The sequence below is a fragment of the Labrus mixtus genome, chromosome 11, assembly GCF_963584025.1.
Source record: "Labrus mixtus chromosome 11, fLabMix1.1, whole genome shotgun sequence".
Taxonomy (NCBI): domain Eukaryota; kingdom Metazoa; phylum Chordata; class Actinopteri; order Labriformes; family Labridae; genus Labrus; species Labrus mixtus.
This window is the reverse complement of record NC_083622.1, coordinates 27,663,195-27,677,348: the sequence shown is the minus strand read 5'-3', so window position 1 is coordinate 27,677,348 and position 14,154 is coordinate 27,663,195. Positions and strand designations below refer to the sequence as shown.

At 40.6% G+C, this 14,154-nt stretch overlaps 1 protein-coding gene across 3 annotated transcripts in view; it reads right to left on the bottom strand.

The window, feature by feature from the left end:
- Positions 1-1,665: 1,665 nt before the first annotated feature.
- The window catches only part of LOC132984349 (nuclear factor of activated T-cells, cytoplasmic 1-like), a 58,407-nt gene continuing 45,918 nt past the window's right edge, over positions 1,666-14,154 (bottom strand). For all 3 annotated transcript variants that reach the window (XM_061051159.1, XM_061051157.1, XM_061051158.1), the window contains one exon: positions 1,666-3,499. In XM_061051159.1, coding sequence (XP_060907142.1) covers positions 3,444-3,499 — 56 coding nt within the window. In that variant the 3' untranslated portion in view covers positions 1,666-3,443. The remainder of the gene's footprint in view (positions 3,500-14,154) is intronic.

Below are 14,154 nucleotides of genomic sequence, written 5' to 3'. Positions count from 1 at the left end.
GCTTCATAACTTTGGTGCATGGAAAAAGTCTGGAGGACTGGCAGGTGGTACACAGGAGCATGGCACAGCTCCCATGGCGAGGAGCCGTTTCACTTATAACTAACCGCCATTAACAATACTCACCGGAAAACACACAGGCCTCTACTTGTAAAGGCTACCTGTCACATCAGCAGATTGTTGCTTAAGTACAGTGTAGGTTGGTTTGTAAATTGGTTTTAAACTAAAGTGGAACACAAGACCAAATACCATCTGTTGATTGATTGAAGTGTCATCTTTCCTGGCAGTAGCAAAGGAAACATTTTAAGAATGATATTTAACCCCTACTTAATGCAACCAACGATTAGATAGCAATTATATTGAAGTCAAACTACTGGATGTTTGGGGTGCCAAAAAAAGCAGGAAAAACACAATTTTCCGATACACTAGTCAATGTCAAACTGTCTCCATTTCAGGTTTTATAAGGGATATAGGTACAGGTTGGAACAGTCTGAGGTGTACTGAGGTCAAGCTTTATAACATCAGGAAATCACACAGCCAAGTCAAATAAAATGCCTTTAAACTAAAGCATAGCCACATGGGCCACGCATGCAACGCTTTAGTATAAAAAGGAGGAGAAAACTACCCCCCCCCCTCCCCGTACTGATTTAGTATATTTTTGTATAACTACAGATAGATAAGTCTAACTGAGTTTCAAAACAGTTTCAATTATTTGAAATCAAAAACTCCCTTATATGAATGCTAAAAAAATAAAATAAGAAAGTGATGCACCAATTAGACATTTCTAGGAAATGTACATTTGTTTGAATTAAAATAAGGAATCCTATTGGATAAAAACAAAGCATAGAACTATGTACTTAAAAAGTGTTGATGGGGCGCTGTTAGCCTATCGGTTATGTTGTGTGCCCCATGAATGGAGGCCATAGTCCTCGTCGCAGTGGCCGTGGGTTCCAATCCCATCTTGACCCTTTGCTGCACGTCATCCCCCCCCTCTCTTCCAACATTTCTTATCTCTCTTCAGCTGTCCTATTCACTGAAGGCAAAAAGCCCAGAAAAAGAACTTAAAGGTCACATATTCTCCTCCTCTTCAACCAGTTTAAATAAGTCTCAGAGCTCCCCAACACATGTCTTTGAAGTTTCTTGCCAAAAAACCACTCTGATCCTGTATTTGATAATGCCTATAAACCCCCCTGCTCAGAACAGGCTGTTTCTGTGTCTGTAGCTTTAAATGCAAATGAGCTGTGTCTGACCACGCCCCCTCCAGAAGGGCTTCGGGGGCTGGGGCTTTCTTTCACCATGCTCAATTGTTTACGTTGAGAAGGCAGACTTAGAGGGCAGAACAAACACCTAGCTGTTGGAGTGTCACCCACCTGGGGGAGGGGTTACTGCCCTTTGTGATGTCACAAAGGGAAAATCTCCAAACAGCCTGTTTGAGCACAGATTTTCTGTGGAGCAGGCAAATGACAAAGCGGATGAACTTTTCTCATAATTGGGGGGTTTGTAGATGGACTAGAGACGCATAATAGTGTAACAAAAACATGATAGTCATCTTTGCATAATATGTGACCTTTAATAAAAGGTGTTGATGTCTAATTCCAAGTCCTTTAAACGTAAACACTCACAAATCAGCAAAGTGTGCTTTTGAATACCAGACACACACAAATGATATGTAGTTTATATATGGTCACCATTATGCCATTTATTTATTCATTGTAGAGAACACATTAAATGCACTTTAAAACACATTTCATTTTTCATAAATATTTCATATTAAAGAGAAATAAGGTTCACCTTTTTTTTCCTACACAGAAAAGCATGTTTAGAGTTGCAATGATTTTGTGGCCAAGAAAGAGATTAAGGCACAAAATAGAAACTTTATTCATACAGTTTAGTCATGCTATTATACTACTTGTTGGAAAACAAAATAGGAAGCTATAAGTGAGAGCTACTGTCAGCTAAATGATCCCAAACATTAGTACGATGTGCATGCTCCATAAAGACAGAAGAGACTGATGCCGTGTGAGAGAGGAGTGGAAGTAGGTGAGTTCATGAATCAGTCGGCAATATTTGGTTTGGAGGCAAGAAAAGCTGCTCTGTAAAGTGCATTATGTTTTTTTATTTATAAGCTGTTCTACACTTAAGTCTACAACAGAAAAACAAAAGAAAACTTGGACAATAATTTCACCAAAGATAAAATCCTTTGGTTTACTCAGATCAATTATTGCCCCAGTACGTAACAGTCCTGCCAACTCCTCAGCAGAATCCCAGATGAGTCCAACTGAGCCTGTGTGGCGTTCTTACATTATCCCTGTGCCTATTTACACACAGACCTACAGTGCAAGAAGTGACAGACAAACACATCTTTTCCATTAGTATTCTCATTTCTATTCAGCAGGTAAGCATACCATTGTTGAACTATTCTATAGCTGGGAAAGAAGAAAATGTTGATACCTGCCTTTTTAAGCTCCCAAAACTAGGAACTGTTCATAAGATATGTTCTTTATATTTCTCTGATTGTCTTTGCATTAATATGTCACGGTTAAGGTGGAAGACGAGCACAGGGTGATACAAAAAAAAAAAATAGGCACTAAGGTGAAAAGTATATCGAAGAGAAATAGAAATGGTACAAATCATATCAGGGGAAGACAATTTAAAATAAGAAGAGCTAATGGAAAAAAAAAAGTAAACAGCGTCATAAAGCATAAGGCGTACATTTCCAAATACATGTTTATACAAAAGAATATACAATAACATTCAGTATAAATGAACAATGAGATAATAATGAAGGCGCAGGAAGAAAAAAAATACAATTCTAATCTATTCACATAATCCCTACATGTATTCCAGCCTTTAATCCTGTTTCCCTGTAAACAAATTGTTGAAATGATACAAAACGGTCATAGAAAAACGTCCACGTTACAGTGAACCTTTTGCATTTGTGCCACTGCTGCTGTTGTTTGCCGTCAACATCACTGCTGTAAGGCACCTATTCGGTTGTCGCGGACTGACTGCACAAACAAATAGAGCAAAGTGATGAAACGCGACACCTCTCGTCCTGCTAGCTTGTCCATGCATTAACATACAGATCACACTCGATAAGAAGATTGTCATTTGTCTACAATAGGAGGAATTCAGTCTCATTGAGCTGTTTGGTCCGCTTAAGAACATCTGCTGTGACTTTAAGGCGAGTGTCGTCGTGTACTCTTCCCCTGAAATCACTTCCCTTTGTGTAAATAGAACATTCATGTGTTTATTCAAATGGAGCTCTGCCAGTGATTGTCCTTGTGATTCTCAGAGGATCTGGTGGCAGAGGCGGTCGAGATGGGGAGATCCTGGTCCAAACATACTTCTTCATCACCTGGATCTGATTTGATTGTGTATTTGTCCTCTTTTTGTTGATGCTGCTGCCGTCTGAGTGTGTGCTGTGGCAGAAGACTTCTGGACGTCTATGCGTGTGTATGCACGGAAATGCTGGACAGGTCGTTCCTGATGATCTCGTTAACTGTGGAAAAGAAAAGAGAGGTCGCAGATTATTATTAGCTAGTCGCGTTGAATAACATTTCACTTCATTATAACACTATTAGGTATGATGGAGAGAGGAGAGCCTGCTGGAAGGAAGTCGGTTAAACTCCTTACTAAGGCTAAAGCTTGAACCAGGGTACTGGAAGTGGACCCAGAGCTCCAGCACACATTTAACACATGAAGATCGATTTACTTTTAACAGTTGTTTACTACAGCATGTAAGTGAATAGCACAATTTCAATGGGGCACCTCAAACCGATGTGGTTTTTTTTTTTAAATGATGCAATCACTTTGTGTTGTGAGATTCCCTGAAATTTGGTCAACATTTGCGTTAAATTTAGATGGAAAAGTTTTAATTTAGGATAATGCTACTTAAAGTGTTTTATTTCAGCCTTAAACTTTTTCTTAAACCTTTGAGATTTGACAGAAGTGTTTGCTAGAGACGTAGGGTTTAATGACAGATGTTTTCAGGATTATGCTAAATGTAAAATCCAGGGATTACAATTTTTTTTTTTAGTTAAGCAGGGTACACTACAAGATCATTTGAGCCCGATTCCCCCCTTCTGACCAAAACCCAGCAAAGGCCCGATTATCAGATGGTTCCAGAGATGATCTCTGTGTGCTAAGAGTGATGTTGACCTCCCCGATCTGCTCGGAAGACGATCGTTTTTTAAAATCGTTTAAGGCCAGACCTTAGGGGTAGCATATATTGGCCACTGCTGCTTCAGTTTTTGACACAAATTCAAATGTACTGTATGTCTCTTTGTAGAATGACAGTCCCAAATCAATGGAGTACACCTTAAATTGATGTTATTTCAAAAATATTCACCTCAAGATTCCAAAGACACGAGCCCTGATTTATAACGTCTTGTTAATTGTGCTGTCCTATTTTGTTTGTAAGTCTACCACTGACAGCTGCCCTGTGTTGCTTTTACTTGACTTAAAAAAGAAAGACCAACACCTTGACTGTAGGATCCAAACTCTACTTCATGAAGACTGCAACAGTTAATGTCACATGATGCAATACTACATTGAATTCTTGGCATACATGTGGTCGAGATGAAAAGTACTACTTATCAGTAGCTGCAATCCAAACATTTCATCGTCATTAGTAGCCTCATATCAGCCCGTACACACATCTCTGTTTTTGAGTCACCATCTCGTCTTTCCTGCACCAGTTCCTGTGCCCGCGCCTTTCCCACAGTCGGGCAGACACAGATCAGTCCCCGGCCTTTATCTACTCTGTGTTCTTTGGCAAAACAGAGGGAAGTGACTGGGAAGATGGCGCGGACCCTGAGTCCATGTGGCTCGACGCAAACAAGAAGCTCCTCAGTTATTGAGCAGGCTGTGATAAACAGGGCTGATGTAGACAGAGTGTGAGAGAGAGAGACTCTGGTGAAACCACCATCAGCGTTAAGGAGCCGAGACAGGAAGTCCACCCACTGTGAGGCCTACAGGTTGTTATCACTAGATACTGTTCGGTGAGGCTTTGCACTGATCCAGACAAAAACAAGACAACGGCCTTTTTAAATACAAAACAGTATGACGTCTGCTGGCTTTATTTAGAATATCATAATGGTTTATCTTTGGTGCAAATCAAATATGAGAAAACCACGTTCTGGTTCATGTTCAGCTGAACTTATCCATGGAAAATGATGATAAAACATCACAGCAGTTTGTTGGATTGTTATCAAGAACAAAAAATAAAGTCAAAAACAAATGAATGAGTAATGGGTCACAGATTGCACTTTATAAAAAGGTAGGCCACACACCTTTAATAGAATGCCCTGCTTTCCTTATACAGCCATCTATTCACACATGCAGACACACACACACACACACACACACACACACACACACACACACACACACACACACACACACACACGAACACACATATCGGTTGGGGCTCACCTCCCTAAACAGAAGGAACTCCTATAGGAAAAATCCAACCTGTGCCAACACACTTGGCTGTTTTCAACTCTATCCCGCCCCAGGCTAAACAGGTATTTGCATGCTGTGGTTATTTTTAGCTCTGCCATCGCTGAGCGAAAAGGAAGTGCAAGCACATGCAACAATTAAATGATCAAAATTAAATGTTGCTGCTCTTCTCAGTCAAGCTGAGGTGAGAATACAAAAAAAAAAAAAAAAGGGCTCCAGGTAATTCTGAAGAAGAAGGGAAGGGAAAACCCAACAGCTCGGCGGCAAAAAGCCACAAATGTACTCTTTGTTTTTCTCAGAGGAAAGCACTGGCTTCCTTTCTCCTTTTCAGTCACATTAAAAAAAAACATAACGACATCTCAGCCGCCCACATATTAACTGCAGTGTTGTTTTGCAGTTTTAATAATTTCCATTGGCATGCTCAAAATGTTCCATCCTGAAGACAGCGGTGATAAAGAGAGAAGAAAAGGTGTAACACTGGCCCCTGTGTTTTTTTTCATCTGTGTACTCTGCCAGCTACGTGAGAATCTCAGAAACAGGATGTGGCCAACTGTTACACCACAAGGCAACACCAAGCTGCTATTTATAGACGTTTTAATGGGGTAGCTCGTGCAACTATTTAAGTGAAACAACTTCTGGGAAAAGGGAGACATTTTCAATGAAAGGTGACGAAACAGGTATAATACACAGCAACACACACAGGTAAGGCTGGTGGAGGAGTAGAAGCGCACATTTTCTTTTAAACCATGTGTTTGGCAACACGTCATTGCATATTGTTTCCTTTCATACAAAAACTGTAAAGTCAGTTTCAATAAAATTTGATTTCATTTAAAGAATAGAATGAAGATCAGGTGTCATATTTCTGCCAATGATTGTTTTTTCAGTTTCAGTAAAGTTTGACTTCATTTAAAGAATAGAATGAAGATCAGGTGTCATATTTCTGCCAATGATTGTTTTTTTCTGTCCGTCTCCATTTTTGAGACTACCTTCCATGAAGTGACTAGATAACCACAAATATGCAGAATAAGGAAAGACAGTCAGACATGCTGGGGAACATTTTGTTCAGAGTGGAATTTGGCTCCACAAATGTAACTTATTGCATCACATGTACAGGCAGGGGTATAGCACAAGACCTCCTCTGTAAACTAGGCCTTATAAAACTATAAACCAAGTTGTGGTGTTTTATAAGAACATGACAGAATTATAGTTTTCACTTTAATGCTATAGTAAAACAAGTAGGCTTTGTTATTTTATTCAATAATGATGCCAAACAATATGTTTATTGTTGGATATGTACATAAATGAACTCTCTGTGGAAACTGATTTTGTTTTTTCTTTTCTCAGTTGTCCAGGTTAATAATGGAAAGCACTAACAGGGAGGATACCCTCTCATGAATAAACAAAAAACAGCGGAAAACTGCACTCCCAATATTCCCCTGCTGAAAAAAACCCCAAAAAAACACATGCTCTCTGGTCGAAGTTAAACAGAGTGACATCCTTTATTAGCTGAAGTGCCAGTGCAATCGGTAAACCGCAGCCAGGACCTGTCAGGACTTATACTCAGGGCTGTGTGGCTGGAAGATCTATTTCAGGCAGGTGTGAGAGTGACACCAAAATATTAGTGTGTTTGACTGAGACGCAGAGTGTGCTGAGCAGTTTAGGGAACAATTCAGCTTCTTTGTGAAGGCCTGGCAGTGTTACCTGGCTGATTCTTGAAACCTCAGTTTGCATCAGCTATGACATGAAACTGGTTGCTGACGTTGCAAATAGAAATCTGTCTGAATCACCTGTGATGGAAAATAGTTTTTTTTGTTTTACCTGCTACAACAGGTGGTGGAATAACTTTAGCCTGTGTATACACTACAGGTCACCTCTCATAACCTGCAACATTTGAGTTATTAAATTAACCACACACAGGTGGGTAACAGTTAGCTCATGTGTGACAGGTTGCCTGAGACCGACCATAGCAGAAGGCCCAGCGGGCTGTGACGCCAAAAATAGTACAGCTTTAAAAAAATCAAAAAAAAATCACAAGAGGCTGCTAGGTGTGGGCATGTTGCTACAGGTACCACTGAGAGAACATAATGGAAGCTATGAGAGCATGTAACATCTTTATCAGGCATCACAGACATCAATACACTGAAAAACAGAAGTGTATGGGCCAGATTCTTAAAGTGGAAAGTCTGTCAGTCTTTTATACTCAGTCTAAACAATCCAAATGTAGAACAGTAGGTGAACTAAAGTGGTCTTGGAAATGGACAGTGAAAATGCCAGTGTGCACATGTCTAGACTATCTAAATGAAGTCGAAAGGAACTTTTGGAGACAGAATAGGGAACTCTATGTTTGCATCCATAGTCCCAAATATGCAGAAGCACTTATCTTGATCGTGTGGCTGTATCATCACTCCCTTGAATAGATGGCATGATGTAATTGGCAAATACTGTAGATGCATATTTACAAAATCCACCAAATGGGAAACATCATCTACATTTGTTAATTTTCAGCCAAATTTCCACCATTTTCACCATTTTCTGCCAAATTTCTGTCAAAATATTTAGCTCTTCTATGAGCTCTGTTTTTGGTCTCCACCATCTCCTGAGCGGATGATTTATTTTCTGTGGCTTTGGGCTTCACTATGTTGACAAGCTAGCTGCTAACATTCAATCCAATATTTTAAAGTTCACACAGAAATTCTGGTGGCTGCAGCATGGAGCGGCTAACTCAATGTTTTGAGAAACTCAAGTTGCCTAACAGTGTTTTATCTTATTCGTTAGCATTTTTATCACCTTGCCCTGGCACAGCAAGATGTGACCAAAAGTTTGAAAAAATTCCACATAAACATGATGAAGTGCACGGCACCTGCCGTCACACAAACGATGGAAGTGTTGCTGTATTACTGTAAAGTGGAAGTTGCTGTGTCTACGTCATGGTGCTGTGATTTGTCCCTCTTTTAGTTCAGTAATTGAAGCTTGGGTGTTCGCCCTATAACTTCGTTTGGCCACTCTGAGTGTATGAGTTTAGAGTGAACCTGACCTGCACTGGGGATTTAGTTAGCATTGTTAGAGGCGAGCACTGTGCATTGGGGTTCAATAACAAGCGGGCTTCCTCAGAGAACAGAGGATGCCCTATGGTCTGGTGAGACACGGAGCCTCCAGGCTCTGAGGTTCCTGCTGTCGTAACACAATCTCCTGCAGCCGAATCAGGCCCTGACTGGCAATGACCTGGCAGAGAATGACTTCACTTTCCCCCGGCTTCCCTCAGCTGACTATCAACAACACCACCTCTGAACTCAAGGTTGTATCGGAGGCTTCCTGCCAGGGACTTCTGTTCTCACTTCTCAGCCTCTTGATGCAAAATGAGCAGAGGGCACCTTCCTGAACAAATCTCACTTTCACTAGTTGAATAAACAGCAGCTGTGTTTGGGTCAAGGACCCTCACACTGTCGTGAAGGAGGGATGTTTCCGATGCTTGCCTGTAGTAGCACATCAGGTCTGTGAAATAGAAGGTTGCTTCCTTCTATTGTGGCACACAGACTCTCAGCAGCATTTAAGGATGTAGGTTTGAGTCATAGCAGCTTTTTCAGAATAACACAGATAAACAGTGGCATCAAATCAGTGCTCTAAGAGCAGCAGAGTTAAACCTCATATGAACTGCTTCATGTGAAATGGATTTGATTTGGAAGCCAAACTACTGCTCAAACTTGCTGGAGAGAGACAATTGAATTTCCTGCTACATATTACTTTTGTTTCCCCACTATATCAAATCTTCTCTCAGCCTCAGCAGAAACACTTAATGGTCAATTTGCTGCCGCCCACGCACGGCTGGATGGGGAGGCTCGGACAACGTCACTTATCTTGCCGCCCTGATAACCAGCAGCGTCAAAAATAGAGGTGGGGTCAAAGATCAGAACACACACATTAATGACACACTGACTGGATAAAGAATGAGCAGAAAAGAGAGTGACACACTCATTATTCCCACAGATAAACACACATGGAAAGAGCCACAGTGTTCCACTAATGCTTCATCATGATAAAGTGCTTCATAAATTCATCTGAGCCGTGCAGGTAGACAGCTTCTAATCCATCGCAGGGATCCCTCTGGGCCTAATGATGTGATGATATGTACAGAGAGCATATTTCATCCCTGCAGTTGAGTTTGGTGAGTGAAGCTTCAGGCTGTCCCATGTGGAACCACTCAGTCTCCACGCAGAAGTATAAAGACATAGGACAGCAGAGAGAGACGGTTTGTTTAAAATGAAAGGATCTGAGTTTACCCTGAGAGCTGAGGCTGACAACTTTCCTGCAACATCTAGTCCATATCTTGAAAATACAGTGCGTCTAAAGCCACAGCAAACCACCTCGTCACACTTCAGTAAACAATGACATCATAAAAAAAATGTGATTTCGACGTATAGAACGCCCACTCGTGAGACTCTTTTAATTATGACTTTGCTCTCATAGCTCAAGATTTACAAGCAGCCGCTGGTGGGACGGTGTAGTATTTCTTTGCCCTGGGATTTGCCTCTCAGGCATCACACCATACTGCCCTATCTTAATGCTCAAGTTTTGATGGGACAGTATGAAGGCTAAAATTAAGCTCATTTAATCTGGACATCAGCAAAGAAATAAAGAAACCACAATTTTAAAGTCCTAATACTATTGATATAGTATAATAACTTTAAAATTACAAACCTTCACCAAAAATATGAAGAAATTGTGAAGGGTCACGAGTAAAGATGGGAGAAATTGTTGATTCGAGAACCAAAGAGGAAAGAGTCAAAGTGTAAACACTGAGTTGTGCGGTGTCACTATAAAAGGTTTCCAATCAATACGTCTGCTGCTGTTTTTAAACGAGGCCTCCTGGCTCGGCTGGATAAGAGAGCTGGAGCAGCCTTGAGGAATAAACCACAACACACTCCCTGTGCCTCATGTGGAGAGACAGAGTGGAGCTGGGCTCTAATCTCCACCTGTGAGCCTCTGATCTGCCTCATTTTTCAGAGCACATGCTTTATGGCTGAATCCGTCGTCGGCTGAATCTGTCATGTTGCCAACACAAATGACCTAACCCGGGAGAATCGAGGTGTCTGCCTGGCTCAGATTAAAATCACGTGAAAACAGACAAATAAAACTCGAAAGTTCTGTGATGTGGGCTGGAGAACAATAAAGCAGCAGCGTCCCAAATTAGAAATCTAAAGACAACAACTTTTACTGAAAGCCCCACCACTGATGTGCTTATTTTGGCTGCAGCGGGGGCATAACCTCAGGCTTTGATCTCGCATGGTGTGCTTGGCCTCTCTCTATCTCACCTCACTATGTCTCTCTTTGTGAGCGCACCACTTCCCTCCCTGCCTGCCTGCCTCCTCCTCCTCTCATTTCCTCCCGTGCCCAGGAGGCCGCGGGTGTGCTCGCTCGAGGTCGCTCTCCTGGGAGGATGAGGGGGGGAGGTGTTTACATGGTTGGAGCTCTCCTGTGCCCTCATCACTGACTTCTCTGAAACGTTACGTCGTCCTTTCAGACTGCATCACAAACAATAACAGAATAGACATTTTTTTTTAAACCTCTTCAGGTTTCTTGAGATGTAGTTTGGTCTCTCTAAATAATATGACAAGCAGTATGGTCTAGACTTGCTCTCTTGGATATGATTTGTGCATTTATTGGAGCTATCAGCTGGTAGAAATTCTGTGCAATTTTTAATTAGAAATCTTTGCACATTGTTCACAATGGTTTCTACAGAAAAAAATGACTTTGTGTGAATATTATTGCGGACTCTTTGACCATTTTTTCTGTTTTGTTGTAATGATGATTGTGGGAGGAAAGAGGTGAAAGTATCCAATATTGTACAAATAGTCATGTTGCCCCTCAGACCCCTGGGCTTTCAACCTTTGTTCCAGTTACCTAAGTGCCACGTAGCCTCTCGCACATTAGCATAAAATGTGAAATTGTCAACAGGAAAAGGAAAGGATGCCACAGTCCCGCCCACACTGTTGGTTTGACAGGCAATAGCAGCGAGTGCAGAGTAGAGGCTCAAAAAGCTAAGCAGCGAAAAAAAGATGCTTTCAGTTATTTCGATTTGCACAGTTGAGTTCTAAAGTATAAATTTTGCTGCTAAATGTGGTGAAGTGGTAAAATGCCACAACAAAGACTTTATCAAAAGCAAACATAAAAGCAAGATGCTGAAAAGCTTTTGACATAAAAGTGTGTGTTGTTGACTCAAGTCTGTGAGAAAGAAAAAAGCCACAGTTTCACGCAACCAGTGCAGCGTGACATCATAAAGGAAATACTAAAGGCTGAAAACACAGCAAACGCACACATCTTTGAGATGGAGATATGAAGGGAGACAGGTTCAAACTCGTTGTATGGCTCATTACCAGTGGAGCTTTATAGTAAAATAACTCAGCCATCTGATAAACTCTGTGTGATTGATTCAGAATTAGAAACTTATGCTCCGGCGGAGGCAGACGGCTGGAGATGTCAATGGGTTTTTTAAAAATGGCACAAAGTGAAAAAAAACGCACAAAAAAATGGAGCATATTGAAACAATCATAGCTTGGTGGGTCACAGTCGTCTGAGTGAGAATTTGGCTGTGCACCTGCGTATAATAGGATTTATGGCTGCATTTGTATTGTGCTTCTTTAAATCACCTGTTGCCTGTCAGTTGTTCTGTGGGATTCAGAATTGTTTTCTTTATTCATACACGGAGACGTCGGGTTCTCCGTGTCCAAAAAGCCTTACCTCAGTGCAAGTTTATTGTTCACCATCCATCACGGGGAGAAGGCTCAGTGAGGTTCCTTCCTGTTTTTAAATGTGCATGACTGCTTGTCAGTGTGTATCTGCAGACCCTGGCCTGAAGTTAACCTGTCTGTAGTTTTTTTTATCTGTTAGCTAAAAATATAAGAAACCAGTTGGCTCAGTTTTTTAACTCTTTTAAGACACTTTCAGACTTCTTGTTTCTTCTCTTTTTTTGTTTTACATGTTTGGAAAGCATGCTCTGATGAGAGTAACATTTCAATTTATTCAGTCTGTAAGTGAGATAGAGAGAGGCCTCACAGAAAAGGCACTAAAACATTCTAAAGGTAGCTAAAGCCTCACTCTTTAAAATGCCCCGCTGAGCTGCAGCAATCTGACTCTGCACTGAAGCAAAGTACAGTCAGATTAAAGCTCTGTCTGTTGACCCCGAGAGCTGCCCTACTACTTTAAATCTTCAGCACCTGTGAGGATTCAAAGACAGGGAGAAGGAGGTCGCCTCAGGTCACATCGTGGACTTATTCAGGTAGGCCGGTGAGAGGAAGTTCATAGGTGCTCTTGGCAAAATGTTCCACTTATCTCCTTTCCAACACCCTCAACCTTTCTTGCTTTGATTTTCAGAGACAGACAAAACTTTCATCCATCTGGAGAGAGGATTGTTTTCAGACAACCCGGGCTCTGTGAAACATGTATATGTGCTGTCACCTGTAAATCACTAAACCACATTTTCACCTGCTTCTGTTTTAATGTTTCAAATCACACATATTTTACAGACGCTGCGAACCTGCCACTTAACTACCTTAACAGAAACGAGAGCCTGCTATTTTACTCCATGATGCAGTAAATCTAAGTGATTTAATTAAAATGTACGTGACATTCTCATTCATGCAGCGCTTAGGAGACGTCGTTTCCAACTCCAGTCCCCTGAACATGGCTGATTTACAGCACGAGCAGAAGAATTGTCTTGTAACAGAGGACTGTGAATGTAAGGAAACTAACAGAGGTGCGGTCTGTTATTTAACATGCAATACAACCACTTTCAAATACAGTGAGTATAAAACTATAGCTAAGTGTTTTTTATTTGAATATTCAATGAATAGTTCAAGAAGGCTTTGTTTTTGTTTAAAGGCAATTACACAAGGGGCGCTGGTGGCTTAGTGGTCATGCTGTGCGCCCCATGTACAGAGGCTACAGTGGTGTCGCAGCGGCCGTGGGTTCAAATCTGACCTCGGCCCTTTGTTGCATGTCTTCCCACCATTTCCTGACTTTTCTCTTCAGCTGTCCTATCTAACAAAGACAAAAATGTCACAAAACTGGCATTTACACAAGAATAGATGCTGATGTAGTTAATAACCCATTTTCTGTCTACTTAGTGTTTTAATTATTTATAGAGACTTCCATGCATTACAACTTTTAAATATTTTATAATTGTTTATAACTAACATATTTATTATTGAGATAGTTAATAACACTTTATAGAATTGATTAAATATTTTTTAATACAAGTCTTTTTATTATAATACAAAATCAAGATTTAAAATATGTAACCATTGATCCATTTACTGTTTAAAAATAATTGATTGGTTGTTAAAACACTTTGAATTCAAGGTCTATTTTCTAATATAGATTTCTACTTTATGTTACATCTCCTGGATTTCATCACTGGATACAATTTTAGAAAGTGTCATAAGTATAAAAACTACTATAATATGGATTCAATATGTCCTTCCTGTGTCACCAGAGAAATATAATACACTTTCATTCATCTTTATCTTTTATCACTCTTTAGTCTTCAGTGGTTCATTGAGTGGATGATCTCTTATTGTGGACAAATATTAAGTAGGACTTAAATGCCTTTATGTAGTATGTGCAATGACGACAGTAATGTGATAATAAACTGCTTAGGAATGCTAAATAATGACTGTGTTTCTCAGCTGCTATCATTTT